At 44.5% G+C, this 22312-nt stretch overlaps 1 protein-coding gene across 2 annotated transcripts in view; it reads right to left on the bottom strand.

The window, feature by feature from the left end:
• Positions 1-22033, bottom strand: part of GMCL1 (germ cell-less 1, spermatogenesis associated) — a 37292-nt gene extending 15259 nt beyond the window's left edge. The window contains exons 1-9 of one of the 2 annotated variants that reach the window (XM_080932553.1): positions 21724-22033; positions 14654-14777; positions 11494-11590; positions 10319-10416; positions 7303-7415; positions 6724-6789; positions 4757-4841; positions 2542-2632; positions 1518-1655 (exon numbers count right to left, since the gene is read on the bottom strand). In XM_080932553.1, the coding sequence (XP_080788679.1) occupies positions 1518-1655; positions 2542-2632; positions 4757-4841; positions 6724-6789; positions 7303-7415; positions 10319-10416; positions 11494-11590; positions 14654-14777; positions 21724-21977 (1066 nt within the window). In that variant the 5' untranslated portion in view covers positions 21978-22033. The remainder of the gene's footprint in view (positions 1-1517; positions 1656-2541; positions 2633-4756; positions 4842-6723; positions 6790-7302; positions 7416-10318; positions 10417-11493; positions 11591-14653; positions 14778-21723) is intronic. The other variant, XM_080932554.1, reaches the window with a different exon arrangement.
• Positions 22034-22312: the final 279 nt, after the last annotated feature.

The following is a 22312-nucleotide window of genomic DNA, read 5'->3' as shown; positions in this document are numbered from 1 at the left end:
CTGAGGTGACTATATCACATCTAATTTCATGAAATAATGACCCTCCCCTGCTGCCTGGGCTGAGGATGGGGGCTCAGCCTGGGCCTCACGTCTCCACCCTTCAGCTTCCTTCTGAGAGCACACACCAGTCTGTGTCTATATAATGTGAGCCGTGTAGCACTTTCCACCTCCTCACAAGAGTATGACAGTTAATTTTAATTTATATTTTGCTTTTTAAACTAAAAATTTTAAACACACAGAAAACTGTCTATATTTATAAGATGGAATAAAATGTGCATCAAGTCTTCTTATATCATGTCATTTCAAATTACAAAGAAAAAACTAAGCCCTAAAATCTGGCCAGAATTTAAAAAAAAATTTTTTTTTCTACCAAATAAAATTCTTTAGACTCCAGATGTTAATAATAATTTGCTTTCCAGGGACATAAAATTTGTCCACTTGTACCAGACACACCTAAAGTACATAACAGGCTGTTTTTTCCAAACTTTCAATCTTTAAAGATGGGGCTGGAAAGTTGGCTCTGTGGAAGAGCACCACCATGTCCAGAGGACCCACCTCAGACAGTTCAACCAGCCTCCTCTGTAACTTCAGTTCTAGAGAACCCAAGTCCATGGACACACAGCATCTGTACGCAAACGCGCGCGCGCACTCGCGCGCACACACACACACACACACACACACACACACACACACTACATAGTTAAAGTAAACCTTCAGTGAGTTCTCACATGTCCTTCGGCGTCTAGTTTACATGACACCTAGTAACCCTGGCTTATAGCTTGCTCAATCTTGCTTTCTTTCTTTTTCTGCTGTATTTTGCATCAAACCCAGGGTCTTGAACACGCTAGGCAAATGCATCAATGAGCTTATATACTACTAAATGCAACTTGTCACAAGTACAACAGATTTATAAAAATAAATACTTGTTCAAATTTGAATTATATTGAATAGATTTTTTTGATTGCATATATTTAAGAATTCAGAATAAGAAAAACCAGACACTAAACAAATTTAAGGAAAACTAACAGAAAAAGCATCTATAATTTTTTAAAAACATCAAAACTCATTTGTCGGGCTGTTATCTAAAACAGCGCACTGGTTAACAAACCTGAAAATACCCAGAGCCAAGTGTGTGGCTGCAGACTCCAAATGGCGGCTCTTGGGAAGAACTGGGAAACCAAATGCTTCCGGCTTGGACTGACTAGAGCTTACTAGTAGGACCCAGCATGCAGCTTGAGTCATACAGAAAACAAAAATAAACACCCTTTTGCAAAATGCTTCTTAGCCACTTAAATATCATGGCAGGTGCTTTAGTACTAAATATGACACTGGAAACCAGCATGGGCCGTGGGTACAGGAAGACTGTTCACATGTTTGCCTTCTGGGCACAGAGATACATACCTTATGGGATCAAAGATGACTTCCTGGTTTCTTTACTGTTCTTCCCTATGCAAGTATGAAATGCTACAATCAGAAAAACATGACTTTAAATCACAAAACACATCAGGTTATCTTACCTGAAGGTACCAGAGAATCCTGCTCAATGATCCTTGCAGAAGCCAGATCACTGATAATGTACTGTAGCCTTAAATGTCTGAACACGGATGCAAATGGTTTTCCCTGCTCAGTTTCAAGGAAAGTCGTCCCTTCAAAGTCTATTAAGAAAGTTTTAATTAAACAGCATTCTTGTCAAGTGTGCTGTTTACTAAATGCTCCTATGGACAGTCATAGACACAGAGTCTGCTAGAATGTAAGCAAGCCATACCCAAGGGTTGCAAGTCTTAGAACAAATCGAAGATTTGAGGGAACTTAGAGGAACTTTGATAAATACCTCAAGTTAATTTTCGGCACTGATTAGGTCCTACAGCTGGGACTTCAGCTGCACTTTATTTTTGTGGTTGCTTACAGGACAGCGTGACAGGAGAGGTGTACTTGAGTGACTTGTGTGAGACTCTGTCTCTCGAATCCCTTCCTAAGGAACCCAGAAGGCTATGTCGGGGTTTTCCCATGATGACCAGGACAGGGACAGCTACTCAGCCTTCCAACTTACATCAGTGACAGACACATGAGTAGCTTTGAGCTGCCTCATGTGGGCGCTGGGAATTCAACTTACATCCTCTGCCAGAGCAGCACACAACTCCGACTCCTACCATGCAGCACATGTCACATATGACCCATGACCTCTGCATCGCCTTCCCAGTTAGTGACTACAGAAGCAGCCTGCAGACACCAGGAGTCACTGGCTGAGAGGCAGGGTTTAGCTCATTAGAGGATATCTAACCTGGCCAAACAAACAAGCACAATTCCCAAGGTGAACTTGTGAACACAGAGCCGGAGCTCTGAGTGTCAGAGTACGGTGACAGGCCAGGAGCGCTTCCTTCTCTAGCACTGACTTTCCAGATGTAAAAAGCTAAAGTAGGAAATTGCTCAGCTGTTTTTCAGCTTAAAATTAGATCAGGGCCTGACTGTAAGACACATCATTAACAGAAGGTGTGTGTGTTTGAGGGGTGTGGGGGAATTCAATAAAAAAATTTAATGTACCTTTTTTCCACTTCGAAAACCAGACATCTGTCTCCGTCAAGAGCTGTTTTAAAGACCCATTCCAGGAAGGCACCAGCTGAAGGAACATCCACTAGTTAGACACAAATAACAAAAGAATTGTAAGACTTCATTGCTTTGTGGTCATATTTTCAAATAGCCCTATCTTTAAAAGTAACTTTTTTTTTTGGAGATGGGTCTCATGTAGCCAGGCTGGCCTTGAACTCAGTATGTAGCTGGGGACAAACTTGAGCAACATGTGTAGTGCTGAGCTACAGGCCTGTGCCACCATAGTCAGCTTTTAAGTCAGCGGTTCTCAACCTGTGGGTCATGACCCCTTTGGCAAATCTCTATCTTCACAGATATTTACATTATAATTCTTAACATTAGCAAAATTGCAATTAAAAAGCACCAACAAATATAACTTTATGGTTGGGAGTCACCACAGCACCAGGAACTGCATAGAAGGGTGACATCATTGGGGAGGTTGAGAACCGCCTGGAGAGCACTCCGCCCACTGAGCTCAACCTCTACCCTACAACAATCGGTAAGATCTCCAGTTTCATCATGGCAGAAAACAGCCATAAAAACTCCATGTGCATATTAATTCTAACACACCTTAGTGAATCAAACAGCTAGAATTTTAACATATATACACATTGGTAGTTCTATACTAACACATTCTAATCACTAACAAATAAATCACACTAAATATGACCCAAGACTATGAGACTGCAAAAGTAAGAGTGAGCACGGGAGGCTCTGACTCTGTTAGTGAGGCAGTGTGCACACGGTGCGGGGTGTGGGCGCTCAGTCCTCCAGCTGTCATGGGCTGAACACATCATCTAGTTTCTCTGAATTTTAATTTCTTCACTGACAACCAAAGTGTCATGGGTGTCTGTCTTCCTTGCAGGCCACGAAAGGATGTATACTGTTTATCAGTACTGTGTTGGCAGAGTGACCACTGTCCAAGGCCAGCATTTTGGACAACAGAGCAGCTACTCGGACAGACAACTCATGTAAAAGTGTAATGCCCTCCAAAACACACACACAATTTTTTGACAGCCCAAATGCTGTTTCCTTGAAGAAAACTACCAAATCCCAGTCCCATCCTGACCACCACAAAGCTGTGTTCTCACTGTTGGCTTCACAACTGCATGAAGGACACACATTTCCCATGGGGACAACAGACTACACGTGGTCCACAGTGGGGCAAGTGGCCTCTGCCTCAAGTACACAGTAGTGATGCCAACCCTACTAGCAGTCAGAGCAATAGCTCATGTCTTTCCAACTGTGAAACAGAGCTGGACCTAAGTCCGTTAGAGATGAAAAGCTGGGCTTGGTGCTCACGGCACACAGGAGGCGGAGGCAGAAGAATCAGTGCAGGTGTGGGGTGTGGAATGAGGCCCTGCCTCCAGTAAACAAAACAAAACAAAACAAAAGCAAGCTCTGTGGTGGTCTGAAAGAGAACAGCCCCATCGGCTCGTCTATGTGAATGCTTGGTCCTCAGTGGGTAGAACTGTTTGAGAAGAATCAGGAGGTGTGGCCTTTTGAAGGGGTGTCAGTTTGGGTAAAATTTGAAGTTTTAAAAGCCCAGGAGAGGTTCGATCTGTTGCTCTCTCTGCCTTCATGCTGCTGATAATGATATAAACCCTCAGCTACTGCTCCTGTGCCATGCCAGCTTGCCATCAAGCTCCCTGCCATGACATAACTAACCCTCTGAAGCGTATACCAGCCCTCAACTCAATGCTTCCTTTTGTAAGCTGCCTTCGTCATGGTGTCTCTTCATAACAGAATAGTAACTAAGACAGTCATGAATCTCTAGAAAGGCTTAGGTTTTGGCGCATGTTCCCCAACTTGAGATGAGCTGGTGGGATGATTTAGGATTTTCAATTCTGTGATGGTAGAGAAATGTGCCAGGGACCACTTGCTTCCACTTCAGGACAGAACTGAACAAATTCCTGGAGTTGCATGTCATCTAATGACGTAAGTGTCCTGAGTTAGATGATGTTGCCACTGTAGCCTAAACAAACATTTTGAGCACATTCAAGGAGGATGAATCTGAGCTGTGGTGGTCATTAGGTCAGGTATATCCAGTTTATGATGTATTTACTCAAATACAAGCCCAGAGTAAGTCAAGCAGCATGTGTAGTTCCTCTGCCTCATTGAGCACCCAGAAGCGATCTAAAGTAATATTCTTGTAGTCAAACATCCGTACCTTTTTAAGAGCTGTATATACATCCATTTCCACTTGCATCACAAATAAGTTAGATGAACCAATGAGCTGTTTCATGATGTTTATACTGTAAAAAAACAAAGTGAGCTTATCTTCAGCACAGCTGAAGGACTCTGGTGAACTAAAAAAGATTTAAAGAATTTGTGTGTGGGGGGGGGGGGGTGAGGGCAGGCACACACGTGTCCCGATGTGCATGTGGAGATCAGAGGACAACTTTCAGGACTTGGTTCTACCTTTCACCACAGGTCTATTCACTAGAACAGCTGCATTTCCAAGGTAATCTTTTTCTTGTCCTGGAGCAGGAAAAGTCTATACAGACCAGGCTGTCCTCAAACTTGCCATCCTCCAGTCTCAGCTTTCTTGGTACAAATATCATCAGTGTGCCCCACATACTATTCAAAATAACCTTTAACATCTATGCCTAGAAGAACTTTTAGTAAGAAATCACATTTTACCAGGCACAAAGAGGGGAGCATGGGTCTGTGAGTCTGGGGCCGACCTGATCACTGCAGTGAGTTCCAGGGCAGCCAGGGCTGCAGTGAGACCTTGTCTCAAAAACCAAGCAGCATCTTTACTACTCTTAGAGTAAGATGAGGCAGCTCAGTAGTTTATATTTAGAATGGAAATCTGGTCACTGGCTGCTTGCTCTATTTCTTTTTCTTTCCCTGTCCTTTAAGCCAAAAAGTGTTCAGGTTTCTAAGACAACTTCTCTATGACAGCTTTTTTGAAAAAGTTCAGTGAGATCTCTAACATCTCTCTCTCTCCCTTCTTAGGAGCCATGACACACTACATCCTTTGATCTATCTATCCATTTTCATTAAAACACCTTTAGTCCCAGCACTCTGTGAGTTCAAGGCCAGCCTGGTCTACATAGTAAGCTACAGGGCAGCTAGGGCTATACAGAGAGACTTTGTTTCAAAAACAAAACTAAAGAAATATTTCACACGCATGTCATTTATACCCCAGAGCCTTCAGAATAACACTTCCATTCCGCATTTACCAGACCTGTCATGGCTGTCTCGGTCTCACAGACATAGAAAAGCCGACAGTGGCAAACACAGCAATCACACAGTATTGTTCACAGACCTCAGCTGGGCATCAACACTTCAGGACATCCATGAGGAAGAATAAATGCATACAGTCAAAGGGCCAAGCTAACTGTAGTTGGGAGGAGAGAGAGGGAGGGGGCAGGAGAAGGGGGGAGGGAGAGAAAGACGCCATGGTGCATGTGGAAGTCATAGGACAGATCTTAGCGACTGTTCTCTTCAGGTTGACAGGCCTTTTGTGTAAGTGCCTCTTCCCTCTGAGTCATCTATTGTCCCATAGACATTTTAAATATGGTCTGGAGAGGCAGCTCAGTGGTTAGGAGTGCTTACTGCTTCCCAGGACCCACATGGCAGCTCACAACCCTGTCACTTTAGTTCTACTGGTCTCTAGGGACTCCTGAACACACTAGTGCACAGACACATACACACAGGCAAACACACACTACAAGCTCTAGACTTGCAGAAGGGAGGTAGCACTTAGGAGTCTTCACAGGCTTAGAGAAGTGTGTTCCTATTACAACTGTTAAAACAGTACATGTGTATTTTATCACTTACAACAAAGAAATAAATGCAAAGCTTACTAAGTCTGTGTAAGTCAGGGTGCCTTTTGTTAAATTGTTTGCTTTTTCTTCTTCTTCTTCTTTTTTTTTTTTTTTTTTTTTTTGAGACACTCACTGTGTACTCCTGGTGTCTTGGAACTCACTATGTAGTCCAGACTAGTCTTGAACTCACAAAGATCCACCTACCTCTGCCTTCCAAATCCTAGGATTAGAAGTGTGAGTATCAGGCCTGATTCTTACAACATTATTTGTATTTAAAAAAAAAAAAAAAAACCTGGAATACCTGAGCAAGCAAAAAGTGACTTTAGGGTGATTTGCTGTGGAGTTACTTAGAGTCCAGTACCTGAGTTCCTTGAACAGCTCCACGCTCTGATGAGTCATGAGGTTGTTCAGCAGCCACTCCAGGCACCTGGGGTTAAAGCAGGGTTAGCGGTTGTATCTGGAACTGGCAACTCACCGAGGTCTTACAACTTAGTGAAAAGAGTGCTAGTCATGCTAGGCCATGCTCAAAGTCTTCTCCTTAGTGATCTGAAATTTAGTACTGTTTTTGTCAGTAGTTATTACAGGAAATTCCCTAACATTAGCATCATTTCTTATTAAGAAAACTTGATGCTTGTGTTAAATACTTTGTAAGACATTACCTTCCATACAATCTGAAAATGAGTTCTGCAAGCATCAAACTGCTCATGTTTGCACTGGCAGACCATCTGTGGTGCCTCCTCGAGTGGGGGCCACAGTTGTATAAGCTTGTTTCAGGCCCATTGTAGTACAAACAAGGGCAACTCTGAGCAACTTAATACTTACTCCAGAAGAAAAGCAGGGCTTTTAAAGTAACAAAGTCTATTACTAATTCTTTATTGAAGACTCCAAAATAACCAAACTCCCAGAAGTGGGATGGAGAGAAACAGGAAAGGTGGCTCACTTTTTCTTTACAGAGTCTAGCCCATAGGTCCCTGCTGAAGTGTAATAGCCGCACACAGTTCTCACAGAGACGGTCTCCTTCATGGTCTCACCACACTGCTGAATCAAACCATCCTGGAAACAGAGACAAGCACTGGGAAGGCCATTTCCCCTGGGGAACTGGGTCTCACAGTCATGCTTTCAAATACTAAGATTCAAACCAAATCAAAATAGCAGGGGAGGAGGGGAGGGAGGGAGGGAGGGAGGGAGGGAGGAGGGAAGGAAGAAGCAAGCAAGCAAACTCGTTAACTGCACCTAGTTTGCGTTATTTTCTAGTCAAATAAAACTGTTGAAAGAAGGATCCCACTGGCCATCTGAAGCTGAGGACGGGCTGCGAGTCTCATACTGTCTTCCACTCTGGACTCTTAAAATCCTTCAACAGCACTTTTTCCCCTGTTCTTACTGAACTAAGAGTTCTTTACACAGTCATCTAATCAAGTGACGGGACAGACAAAGGAATAATAGGGAAGCATGGAGCAGTGCTGAGTAAGGGCTAAAGCACCACCAGTACCCTAGATGCCGCTAAACAAGTATATGACTTCTAAAGAGCAGTAAAACTGTAATCTAATGCTCTCCTCCCCTCCCCTCTTGGCAGGCAGGAGAGCTGGCCCAAGGTCATGAGAGTGGGACAGCAGGCCCTGCACCTCCCCTGGGTGGTATGGACTTGGATGAGCAGGACCGGAGGGCATGAGAGTGGGACAGCTAGCTCCGCCCCTTGCGGCTATGGGCCATCCCTTATGAAATGGGCTAGCCAGGACAGGGCTGGAGAGCTTGCCCTGTGGGCTGACCCACTCCAATACTTATCAGGCTCTGAGTTGGCTCACCCAACATCTACCTCATCAATGAACTGCTGGAATGCGCCAAGGGCCAGGTCCTACAGAACCAAAACTGCACATCTCCATGACACAGGGCAACAACGGGATGTCCAAGTGGATTCTCAATAAGATCCAGTATTGACAGTGTAGCAGAAGACAGAGGCATTGAATCAGACCAATGATGACTCACTGCAAAGAATATTTGCAGAGTGGACAAAGGGTGTACCATGGGTCACATTGTGACATACTCCGGCTTCCACGACGAAATTTTTTTCCTTGTGGGATAGGTTGCAAGGGTGGGAGGTGGGTACAAGGGGGCAGGGAGATGAGCAGGATTGGGGTGCATGATGTGAAACTCACAAAGAACCAATAAAAAGTTTTAAAAAATTAATCTAAAATATTTCAAACAAAACAGCTTCTATATACAGAAAGAACACTGTCGCCTTTTCATTCAAGTTTCTGAAATATACCATGCAACTATATTATTAAATTAGAATTAGTAAGTTATAAAAATAAGGCAGAATGAAGATTTAGAACAAAACCAAAAGGACCAAAGTTAGAAAATATAGATATCCAAAGGAAGTGTTAGATAAAAATATTTGAAAAAATAATCTCAGCCAGGATAATAAACAAGCTAATAGCTAGTGCTTTAGATTTGGACAGATCAGCATGTCAGACCACAGAGCTTAGACTAAGGCATAGTGCTGACTCGGAGGGTTATAAACTTACCTCAATTTTAGACCCTCTTTTCTTAGCACCTCAACCTCAGGACATTAACACAACTCCTCTCTGTGGTTATCACTGCTGCCTTCATCTAGGTGGCATCTGGGTGACCACAGTGCATTCATGTCTCTAACACACTTTCTTCTCTTCACATGTTGTACCTGAACGCTCTTTCATTGTTTTGGTGTGGAGTTGTGAGTCAAACCCACTGCCCTGCACAGGCAGGTGGGCACTCCACAACAGAGCTGCACCCCTCAGCCCCTCTAAAACAGAGACTGTCGTTCCCTGATTAAAATCTTCCAAAGATATTCACGGGTTAAACTTGTAGTGTACGGAGAAACATTCATTTGTGATCTTGGCCTCTTTTTTTCCAATCCTTTCTACTTTTGTTTTGTTTCTTGAGATAGGATCTTACCATGTAACTCTGGCTGGCCTGTAAGTCATCAGGCCAGAGGTCTGCCTGCTTCTGCTTCCTGAGTGCTGGGATTAAAACATGCACTACCACACCTGGACTTTTTAAATGTTGTTTATTTGTGCTATATAACTTCACAGCATGCATGCATTGACCAAAAGGCAACTGGAGGGGTCAATTCTCTCCTTTGACTGTGTGTGTCCTGGGGATGAAACTCAAATGGTCAGGTTGACGGCAGGCACCTGTATAGGCTCAGTCACCTTGCCAGTCCTCCAATTCAATGGATATTAATGGTAGAAACTTCATCTCCTTAACTTTTCTAATCTTCCATCCTCTGTTCCTGGTCGGAAATGTTATTTTGCACCTTTTCACACAGTTCAAGGTAAGCACATTTCAAACTCCATCTGGAAATACAGTGAGGATGCTAGTTGAACTGGCCTTCCTGTCTTCACAGGTTGATCAGGACCCCACATGGCTTTTACGCTGTGCTCCTAACACTGGGCAAGTGTTCACACCTTGGTTTACTTATCTCAGTTCACCGTGAGCTCCCTGAAGGCACACAGACCATCCATGTTTAGGGATGACATCTCCATCCTCTTTGGCTTCTTACAAGTCTCACATGTACTGCGCAATATGCTCAACATACAGTTACTGAAAGACGCGCATCATTCACATGGGATGACATCATAGCTAGGAAGCTTAAAATAACAAGCTATTTCTCTACCGGTGAACTGTGATCATTTAGCATCTGCTCAGCACTGATGCCCTGAAGAACAGAACTCTGCAGGAGTGCATGCGGGCCAGTGAGCTTTCCCAAGTGTCGGCACAGCAAGGAAACCATGCACAAACAGTTCCCATCTACTTCACATAAGGGTCAAAGCCTCTCAATCTAACCAACAGCTTTTGGTCAAGCATTTTCAACAGTTTCTATTTTGTTTTAAAGCGCACAGAAGCACAATTTCCCTCTGTTTTGGAGATGCACAGAGATAGACCAGGCACCACAACAGTGTAAGTGGCGGCATACTTACCAACTGCAGCATGCAAGCTGCTGCCAAAATGGCGACCACCCTGCTGGGTTTTATTAGGACATCATCTCGATACAGCGATCCAAATGCAACCTGCAGTGCTGAAAGGGAAGGTGCACACAGTGAAACGCTGCCTGCAGGTGTGAGGCTCCTGCAGAAGCAACAAGGACTCAGTCTGCACCTGCAGAGACATCAGGAACTAACATGGCAGCCGTGGTAACTGACGGTGCCAATATAAAACAGTGCTTGCTGGGAAGGATTCTGCCAGCTCCAGTCACACCTTCTCTGTCTAATCTTGCTATAGTCCGTGGTTAGCATGAAGGCCTCCTGGAACACAGCTGTGCCCGAACTGCTGAGTACATCAACTCTAAGTGTCGATGCGAAGCCCTCTATGACAACATTTCTTCAGAGGAATAGGGAAGACTCTCACTCACTATGTAGATTCACAGCATCCTCCTGCCTCAGCCTCCTCAGGCCCCAGGCCACTAAGGTGTGTGTTTAACTTCCGACTGCCTCTGTGCCCACTCACTTCCTGGTCCTCACATCTGGGACAACTCCTCCTCCAATGCATCTCTCATTGCTGTACTTCAGTTTCCTGTAAACACCTCAAGTTTCTTTGCCTCCGGAGCGGGCCTTGGTTTCTCTACTTGGCATGTCAAAGGAGATGAGCAGAAGGAGTAGGGAGAAACATGAGGAGGGTCTGCACAGGGGCTCACTAAGCTCTCTTACCCCTCCTCAGCCTTGTTTCCTCAGCCACAGATCCTTCAAGCTCTGAAACAGCCTGTTATATGATTTATACACTTACGGCTCCACAAAAACCTCCACACATCACTTTTATTTTTTGGTGTTAGGGAGCAAACCTTAAACAGGGCAGGAACACACTCTTAGCATTTAGCTGTATCTGGAGCCCTCACTAAGCCTTTTTAATAAGTGGTCATGCTTTCTATGGCCTCCCACATTCCTCATATCCCAGGCTGACAGACTCTCAGACACAAGAACAGTCTAACTGGAAACAGGAGACAACAGATAAACTAAAGCATAAATTAATATGAAATATTCACCTTCTAGTAAATCACATACTTTCCCCTAGCCTATAAGGGTACAACATTTTTTTTTAATCAAAAGAACAATAAGGTTATGCTTTTATGATTTTTATACAGTAATAATGAAGGTCATACCTTCTATATCAATGTTCTGGTCAGGAATCTCCAGTTCAATAATATTCATGCTGGACTCTTTCCAAGACCCACTGAACATACTAGAAAAGTAGCCAGACTGGAAAATTAAAAAATGTCAATGATTAGCCAGCACTTTGTCTTCCAAATACTTTTCCTATTTCTAACTCCAAGCATCTACTTTATCAAAACAAATCTAACATATCATTTCAAGAGAAAAAAAGCCATCAAAACATGTACAACAAGAAGAAATTAAAATAAGGCTACTACAAGGCAGAGAGAACTGTGTTCAATGTGATACTGTTACAAAACTAAAGGAGATCCTTACACTGCTATCAGAATCCAGACCCCACATCACTATGAAAGCTGGGCAGCCTTCCTGCAGTCACAGCCGACCTACACAAGTCTGGCAGCATGCACAGTGGACATATGCTTCTGTATTCAGGAGAGCAGAGGAAACAAATCCTCTTCAAACTACCAACTCTTTCCTGTGGCCTCAGTAGTGACTAAGGATCCAGAGAACTCCCATATTGGACCTAAAAGGATGCACTCCAAAGAAATCTGAGACCCACAATTTAATTTTATGTGACCACAAAGGATTCTGAATTCTAGTGTGGATAAAATCTACTGCTACCTGCCAGATCCGTTCCTTGTAATCAGCACTGCAGTACTTTAGGATGGATCAAGTATTAACCAATTAGAAGTCCCATTTCATATAAAAGCATATTAATTAAAATATAATAAAACATAACATTTCTCAGTACTTACACTCATCTGTTTGCATCTATGGCTCAGGACATAGTCAACTGTTAGTTTAAATTTTACTTTTAGTGACTTTTTAAAAACGCTTTAACCTCCTTTTTAGCCCACCACCCACCAGAAGTAGTGGAAAAGAAAGGATATGGGGAAAGTGGGCCTGGTAAGAAATTGTTCTTTGAATCAAATCTCATCTACATTGTCTGAAAAATTAGCAGGTCAGTTCACAGGTCAGCAGCAGCTCAATCCACTCAGACACCTCGTGGATACACCAGCAGTCCAGTTCAGTGGTGTCGAGCTAGCAGCAGTGCCATGACCCAGCAGAGACAGCCAGGCTTCAGCCAAACTGGCAGGAGGGATGTGGACCAGGAGAAGTCCTTGGCTGTGCCTCTCTCAGCAGACCGAAGCTCGGTGAACACTCAAGGCCAAGAAGAGTTGTAGAGCTAGCTCCAGCAGGAAGCACCTCTCAGTCTTTTTATACTCAGACATCACCTGCCCTTGCCTCAGCATGTAAGTCTAAGCAAAGCTCCACATGCCGTCTCAGCTGACACCACTTTGCCAACTGGCCTGGTCCACAGAAGGGGCAAGAAGCCGCAGCACACCACCACAGTCTTTTGGTGCATTTTCTCTCCAGAGTCCTGACAAATGCAGCTCAACAACGTATATAAGGCAGACCAATACATGTGTGTCATTAGTAAAGACTCACCACATATCCTTCTACATGCTTGCTTTAGTGAAATATCTTCTTACCTGTGTCTACTTCAGTGAAACAAACATTCCTTCACCAGTTGGCCAAAGCCTTTTACCTGTGTTGGCTTCAGGGAAACGTTCTTTCACGTGTCTGCTTTAGGAAAACACCATCTAACACAACTGACTTTCCAAAGCACCCTTAAGTTTTTACTTCAGTCAGCACTAAGTCAGATGCTCAAGGACCTCAGCTCTGCTCTGACTGTCCCCAGTAGGTCACTGGTAGTGCCTACTACAGTGTAGATGTAACAGCCACATTCTGGCTGAGGGATGACAATGGCCCTACATGTTCAGGACAGGTGCAGCTGTCTTTTTTTCAAGTATTTGTGACATCTGAAGTTGTGGAACCTGCAGATACACAGGGCCACACTAGTGGTTCTGTCTGAAGGTGCTGTCACAGACTGACAGGCTCACACAGAAGACATCTCATGTTAAGTCAGTAAGAGCTTGCGCTTTGTCTTTTAGGGATTCAAAAGACAGCGATAGTTGGTACTGGTACTCTCATATACACCTTGGATTTTTAAAGGATCTCATTTTTCTTTCTTAAAAAATTTTGGACTAAATTCTTAAAGTAAACTTGTTCAAAAATAAATTTTTAATAGTTTTGATTAAAATGTGGGAGGGGGGACTGAGAACATAGCTCATCAGTTATAAGAACTTATTACCCTTTTTGAGGACTAGGGTGGGTTCCCTGCACCTGTCAGGTAACTTACAACTGCCTCAAACTCCAGCCTCAGGAGACCTGACATCCTCTTCTGGACTCCACAGGCACTGTACTCAATTGCAAAAACCCACACACAGACTTACATATAAACACATACATTGTAAATAGTGAAAATAAAATAAGTCTTAAAAAGTGTAATAAAATGTGAAAGGAAAAATACTTTGCAAACATCTCTGAAATAGTTTAGCTCTGCTGTCTTCCCTGACACCATAGGTAAGAGCCATGAGGTCTAGCACAGCCAATAAATGAAACGTGAGTGAACGGAGGCATCAGAGGCTGGGAGAACACGCATTTGCTGATGCTGAAGCAAGTTTTCCTCTGATACATACACCACCGTGGCAAGCACATGCACACACACACAGAATAAGTAATAACAATAAATGTAAATGTTCCAAAAAGAATAAAAACATCTGAGCTCTTAGAGCCATATTGTGTTCTATTTTGAAAATTCAGATCAGCTAAATGACATCAGAGCCTCTGAGTCTCTTCGCTCCACTGAGTCTTCCAGGCAAGGGAGTGAGGGAGGGAGGGAGGGAGTGAAGGAGGGAGGGAGGGAGGGAGTGAAGGAGGGAGGGAGGGAGGGAGTAAAGGAGGGAGGGAGGGAGTGAAGGAGGGAGGGAGGGAGGGAGTGAAGGAGGGAGGGAGGGAGGGAGTGAAGGAGGGAATGAAGGAGGAAGGGAGGGAGGGAGTAAAGGAGGGAGGGAGGGAGTGAAGGAGGGAGGGAGGGAAGGAATGAGCACCAACTCCACTCACCTTCTACAAACAACATTTCAGGGAAATGTATTCAAATAGTTATAAGAGAAATGTAATAACCTTAACCTGAATAGTACACATTTTCCCTCAATTTCAAGTCTGTGGTGAAGGTAAGGCCAGCTCTGACTCCCAGTGTGCAGACACTCTACTAGGGAGAGCCTAGGGCGTCAGTGACACACTCACCTGGCATAAGTAGATCTTGTGTAAGCTCCACTCTTCACCCAGAGCACAGATCTTAATGTCACTGTTCTCACCGTTCAGAAACAGTGTTTGGTAGATGTATTTAGAGGTGCTCTTTAACTTTTTCCTGTTGAGAAAAACACACAGTTACATAAGCAAACAGCTCAGCACTAGACTAGTATCTCTAATGTGCAGGCCCTGTTCAATGCCAGCACATAAAGCACGCAACATTTCACCAATTTTCCATACACCATAAGTCTCATTTTGTCCTGTTTCTGTGAAATCCACCTTCCCTGTTGTGTGCATGAGAAGAAATGGAGAAGATGGTGAGGAAGTCACACTAGGCGCCTCTCACTACAGAAGATAGATGAGGCAGAAGAGGAGGGACATCTATAGCTACCTTACGTGAGTTGTTGGTTCTAAACCAATTTAAGTTATTTGCTCAATAAACAAAGATAGGCTGGCGATCACACTGCTTATTTCCTTGTCTAGAAACCAGTACTAGGGGAGATTCACTATTGCAAACTGTCACTCAGCTGGAGGAATGCCTGCCTTGAATACATAAGGCCCTGGTTCAATCCTCAACATCACAAAAAAAGAAACAGAAACTTAGACTCAAGCTTATTTCAGCTTTAAACTAAACTAATTAAAACTAATTTTAAATTCACTGTTTTCCCCCACTAGACCAGTGGTTTGCAACCCTAGATCAAAGCTTTTTAAACAATGCTCAAAGGATATGCATGTTAGAGGCACTGGTCAGGGCAGAACCATGAAATATGGATGTCCTGTAATATCCAGGGCAACTCCTATTTTATCTGCAAATGACTTCTACATGAAACTTATTTTAGTAGAAGAACTGACTTTTAAAAGCTTGGCAACCAAGGGGTTCGATAGAGTGCCTGCACAGCACACATCCCTGGGCTCACCCTCACCACCGTATAAACCAGGTGTAGGGAGCAGGTCTGAACTCTAGCACTGGGGAGGTGTGGGAAGGATAATCCCTGCCTAAGAGAGTTAGCAATCTCTGCTCAAGACAATCCAGTAAGAGTGTGGCTATGGAGCTGATCTAGTTTAAAAAGATGTATTTATTTACTTAGGTGTCTGTGCACATGTGCACACATGTGCATACATGTGCAGGTGCATGCCTCCTGCATGAGGAGGTTACAAGGAGGCAGTGGATGTCACCCTTTATCACTCCCCATCTCTGAGACAGAGTCTCTGTGTAGCCCTGGCTATCCAGGAACTCACCCTGTAAACCAGGCTGGCCTCAAGTTCACAGAGATTCACCAGCCTCTGCCTCCCAAGTGCTGGGATTAAAGGCATGCATCCTCACACCTGCTCCTCTAAGGCAGGTTCTCTCCCTAAACTGGAACTTATAACTTCTGGTAAGTTGGAAACCAGAAAGCCCCCAAGATCCTCCAGTCTCTGTCGCCCCTGCCTCTCCCCAGAGATGCCGTTTCAGGCATGCACAACACACCTGTTTCATTACATGAGTGCTCGGTTCAGACCTGAACTCCAGTCCTCATGATAGTGAAGGTATCTCATAGCCAGTGAGAATCTCATCAGCCCAAGCTGAACCATCTTAAATTTTCTGACGACTTTTCTAGTAGTTTAAAGTCTTAGTATCTCTGGTGCTGGACAGATAACTGGTGGTTAAGAGTATTGTATTCTCTTCCAGAAGACCTTGATTTGATTCCCAGTGTCTAAATGGCTACTCACAAAAGTCTATAACTCTAGTCCCAAGGGATCTGGTGACCTCTTCTGGCCTCTGAAAGTACATGGTACATGCAAAGCAAGCTCGAGCGCGCGCGTGCGCACACACACACACACACACACACACACACACACACACACACACGCACACACATGCGCACACACACGTAACAACAACAGCAACAACAACAACAAAACCCTTTTAAAATCTCTTTCGAGAAACGAAATAATTGCTGGGTGTGGTAGTTTTAATTTTTAACTTGACACAATCTAGATTCACCTGAAGGTAAAATTTCAAGGAGAGATTTATTGTCTGAATTGGGTTGACCAGGGGATTTGTCCAAGGGTTATCTTGATTATGTTAATTAAGGTGGGAAGACCCACCACTCCATAAAAAAGGCTTCTAAACTGAGTAAGCTCGGAGGAGACAAGCAGGCTGCACGTGTCCATTCTCCGATGTCTGCTCTGACACATACAGTGCTAGCTGGGGCTCCTCCTGACCTGACCTCTGCAGTGATGGGCTGTAAACCGGAACTGTGAGCTCAACAACCACTTCAGTGCATGCCCATAACCTCAGTGCTTCTAAAACAGGATGATCAAGAGTTCAAGGTCAGCCTTGGCTAAACAGCAAATTGGAGACCAGCCTGGGCTAAACAAAACCTTGTCATGAGAGGAGTTACTGTTTCCCCTTGTGTCTGGACTAATAAACCACTGGCTAATAAGCCACTGATTCCAAACACAGGGTGAAACACACGCACTCGCGCACACACACACACACACACACACACACACACACACACACACACACAGAGAGAGAGAGAGAGAGAGAGAGAGAGAGAGAGAGAGAGAGAGAGAGAACAATTAGAATAGTATACAGGTTGTGGTCCAGCCAGTCCAACAATGGCTGTTGAATCCAACAGGCTGCCCAGAAAACATGACCCAGATTAAAGGTATATCTTCCCCTCAAAAGATCTGGATTAATGGTGTATGTTCTTGTCTCCAAAGATCCAGATTAAACGTGGGTCTTCCTACAAATGACTCACTCCCTTGCAGATAGATACACAGACATACCCAGCCCCTTGGATTTTAGTTAATTCCAGACATAGCTGAGTTGACAGCTAAGAATAGTCTTTCAATATCAATTAGCAATCAAGAAAATGCCCCACATGCTTTCTGCCAATCTGAAAGGCAGTGTCCCAATTCAGATTCCCTCACTACTGATACGGGGCTGACAGCTGAAACCAACTAGAAATACTACTAAGCACAAAGGCTAGGGAAGGAGAGAACAAGAGAACCAGGGGGACTTACAACTCAGGGACATCGGCATTTTTAAAAATATATGTTCATATGCATGGAACTCTCAAGTGACTATGCTTACAGAAGGATAATGGGGCCCAGAAGCAAAGGATTACTCAGAACAAAAATCTATTTAAAAACAAGCATTTGAGTCTCTGGATTGTCAGGATTCACCAATTACCAAGCTGTCAAAAGACTCACATTAAAATACCAAAGGGAAACTTCCAAAACTTCAGAGGAAAAAAAAATATGGTCCCCCAAAAAGAGAACAGAGTTAGACCAGAACCAAAACCTTCATGCTTAGGCCAGAAGACAATGGACCAGTGTCATTAAAGGCTCGGCAGGCAGAGGTACCTGTTGCCGACACTAAGAACCCAACTTTGGTGCCTGAAACATTCCTGGTGGAATAGGAGAATCAATTTCCCACCCTCTGATCTCAACATTGGCATGTGTACACACACACGCACACACACACACACACACATACACACACACACATGCACACACCACACATGCTCACATCAGATAGAAATACAATACTTTTTAAAAAGTAGATGTTTATTGACAGTACAAGGTCTGCACTGAAGGCTCAGGTGGAAGCAAGAGGAAGAGGGGCAGAAAGACCGAAGGAGCTGTAGGAATATAAAGTTTTCTGGGAGATTTTTATATCCTAGAAATATCAAAGAAGCTAAAGATAAAGTCTCACCAACATAGCTGCCTAAACAAGATCTGAAAAGCAGCTACGTGCTAACCTGGAAGAGGGAACTACCTCAACCCCAGAGGAACAACTACAGGTATCTTAAGAACACTGACAGCTGCAGAAATGAGTCTTCCCCAGGGAAGGGTCTTTGATTAGTTATCCAATACCAAGTGATCAACTCCCATATCATATACATACAAGCAACATTATATAGACTAAATGGGTTGTATTATATATTTAAGAAGAAAAAATATAACTCTCAAAATTAAAGAAATAGAGGCCATGAATCTGAAAGACAGCAGGAAAAAGACTAGAAGGGGAAAATGGTGTAATTATATTTCAATTTAAAAATAAAAACTATAAAAAGTCATATAAAGTACCATAATCAGTTAGAGGAAGAATAAAATAAGACTTCATTTATATTCATATAAGCAAAAATGATCACCCTTTTCGTGAGAAAATACTTGAAGATGTAGTTCACCAAGAAAGGAGAGCAGCTATTGAAATCCAGAGTCTATGCAGAGATGGGTCAAAGCCCCAGTTATAATCCTTAGCAGGAGGAGACCTAGACTAGAGTAAGGGGGCGGGACTCTGTAGGAGGTCGCTAGGGTATCTCAAAAGACTGACAAAAGCTCAAGGTATGATGAAAGGATATTATTTTATCAATGGAAATAATAATAATTTTAAAAGTCAGCTAGACAATAAAACGTTTAAAAAGGGAGCATAGCAGCACTGACTTCAACTCCAGTACTAGGGAGGCAGAGGCCACCCAGCAATGAGACACTGAGACACTGAAGGGGGTGGCATAGGCGAGATGGCTCAGCAGGTGACGCCCTACCCACCAAACCTGAAGACTGGAGTTCAAACCCTAAACCCACACGCTGCAGGGAGAAACCCCCTCCATCTGTCGTTGATTGTTGTGCATGAACTGCAGCAGATGCCTCCCTCAAACGTAAATAAATGTCAATATTTATATACAACAGAAACAATACAAACAGAAACAGTTCAACTGGAAGCACCAGACATAACCTGGGCTGTCCCTGAACCTGTGAGTCCCCCTCCCAGCCTTCCCAGTGCTGGAACTATAGCTATGCGCCACAATGTCTGGCCTATTCCGGTACTTTTTTGTTTTTTTAAGATCATTATATTTGTCTTTGACAATTAATTTCCTGTTCTTTGTTAGTATAATTTATATTAAAATGTCCTTGCTCAGATAATTGTTTTTCTTTTTTAAAATGTTCCCTGCCACATATTTTAAAAATTACATTAAATATTCATGGTCTAACATACTAATCAAAAGGCACAGACTGTCTTGTTGGATTAAAAGAAAGCAAGATCTAACTATATGCTGTATATGTAGTTACCTTAAACATAAATATATAAACAAGGGCCAGGCAGATTACTGTCAATAAAGTGCTTTTCAAGTAGAAGTTGAATGCAAGAACAAACAAATACCCACAAAAAAGCCAGGTAGGGTTGCCAGCATCTGTGAGACAGGAGGCAGATCCTCAGACCTTGCTGGCTGGCTGGCTAGATTAGTCAACCAGAGCCTTTCAGTTCAATAAAGAGACTCTCTTAAAAGGGTAAGGTGGAGAGAAATACAGAAAGATCCACTGTTGATCTCTGGCCTCCACATGCAGGCACATCTGTGCACGTGTGCACACGTGAAATGTGAAAGGATGGCACTGGCTGGTGGAAAGATGAAGCTCGGTGGTAAAGTGCTTCCCTGGAATGGTAAGGCCCTGGGAAGTCTGAGGGGTTGGCTGATGGGATATAGGATGTAGGCTGGAAAGGACATTGAGAGTGTACATCAAACATTAGCAAAAGAAAATGGAAGTGGCTAAGTCACTAAGGCTGAAGGATGCACATCTTATGACATAAGGGCCTGTTCATCAAAGAGTTCTAATACTGAATGCACACAAGGCAGGCACTATGCGGTTAGAGACGTGCCTCTTACCAAGGACCCAAGTACATTTCCTACCACCCAACAACATTAGGGTGTTCACAACAGCCCTGTAACTCCAGCCCCAGGACACTTTTGGACTCTGCAGGAATGTGCACAAACCCACATACAGACATACTCATAAATAAAAATAAATATTTTTTAAAAGGGGAGGGGCAGGCACCACACTAGTGCTCACTCCAGGGGGTGTGTGTGTGTGTGTGTGTGTGTGTGTGTGTGTGCACGCGCGCGTGCGCAAAGGATGGCCTTCTTTAACTCACTTTGTGGCCCCGGCTGACCTCCAACTTGATTCTCTTGTCTCAGCCACCAACACCAAAGCTTAAATATTACAGGATTGTAATACCTTGTTAAATCTGTCGAACTCTGAGGTGGCAGTAATATTTCTACTTTACATATGAAAATGAGTATGTTAACTGCAGAATGCAGACAGGAATTCGGAATTGGAGCACATTAGAACATCCATCTTGTAAATATATTCACACATAAGACCCTAATGAAAGGTTATATTAATCTAGTTTTAACTAAAATATTTACATGTTAGTTCCCACGCTGAGCTCCACCTCTAGCACCTACACTTTTTTTGTCAACAAGAAATGCAAAGTCCATGTAGCAAAACATTGAGCAGATCCTTTTTTTAAAAAAATCCATTGAAAAACTACATCTGTGTGAACCTAACAACGACCTTAGGAAAAAGAGCAAGCAGCTTCCTAACATAAAAGTGTATATTCTGGTATACGCCACATCTATTTCACAAGCAATGATTCTTTTTTTTTTCAACTCTTCCCTCAAAAAAATCTTACGCAACCTACACAGACCGCAGCCCACCCTAACAAGCAGACTCAGTTCTTAATTGGGTAAATGTGTGTAACTGTCAATCTTCATCACTGGCCCGTCTAGTGACAACACTGAGATGTCCATCCCAGGCATCACTTACGTTCTCCTCTTGACTGATTTAAGGCTAGAGATGCACAGTAAGTTTTCCCGTGGCTACCCCTACTCAAAAGCAAAAGCCTGCTACGGAAGGGCCGCAGAAGCTCTGGCTAGTCCTTTTAGGCTCAGGTTTAGGCTCTGACACTCAGGAAGCTTCTGCTTAACGTGCAGAAACCCTGGGCTCTTCAGCTCCCGCACTGACCCTAGGCCTACCCAGCATGCGCTAGCTCCCCGCATTAACCCAGGTCTGCCTGCAGACTCCCGGATCCCACACTGACCCAGGTCCATCTGCAAACGCCCAGCTCCCCACAGCGACCCCAGGTCTGCCCGGCACGAGCCAGCTCCCTCACTGACCCAGGTCTGTCTGCAAACGCCCAGCTCCCGAATGCTCCACGCGCGCTCACCCCGCACTCCCCCGTCAAGGGCACCCGTGTCAGGACCCCCGCCCCTCGGGTGCGGGGCGCTCCGTACCTGCGTGGAGTGTTCAGCAGCCTCTGCTGCTCGTCGCCCTCGTCCTCATCTTCGTCCGTCTCCGAGTCCGGGTGACAGTAGCAGAATGTGCCGCTGCTGCGCTTGCGCTTGCGGCCGCCCGGACAGTAGCAGAAGCCGTGGGCCGCATCCTCGCCCGCGTCCGATCTGCGGGCCGCGCCCCCAGCACCGGGCGTGGGTTCGGGCTGCTCCGTGCGCCCCGCGGGCCGCAGCACCCGGCTGCTCAGAGAGCCCATGGCTCCGGCACCTAGGGAGCACCGAGGGGCCGCCACGCCATGCCCGTCGCTCCACCGCCTACTCCGCCGCTGCCTCGCGCGCAGCCCCAACCGTCGCCGCGAGCACAGTCACCTCCATCCTCAACCCCGCCCGTCGCGCCTTTTCCGACCAGCTCCGCAAGACCTCGCCCCCTCGATCTCGCAACAAAGCGCGCGCCACAGGGCGCATGCGTACGGCAAGCCTCCGGAAGGGGTGGGGCGGCCGGCTGGGAGAATGGAGGCTGCGCTGCCGATTGCGCGTGCGCGGGCTGCTGGCCCAGCCCTGCGGAGCTCAGCCCCAGTGCGAGCATTACTTC

This window comes from Micromys minutus, assembly GCF_963924665.1.
Source record: "Micromys minutus genome assembly, chromosome: 18".
Lineage (NCBI taxonomy): Eukaryota > Metazoa > Chordata > Mammalia > Rodentia > Muridae > Micromys > Micromys minutus.
The sequence above is the reverse complement of the archived record's forward strand: the minus strand, read 5'-3'. Positions and strand labels throughout refer to the sequence as shown.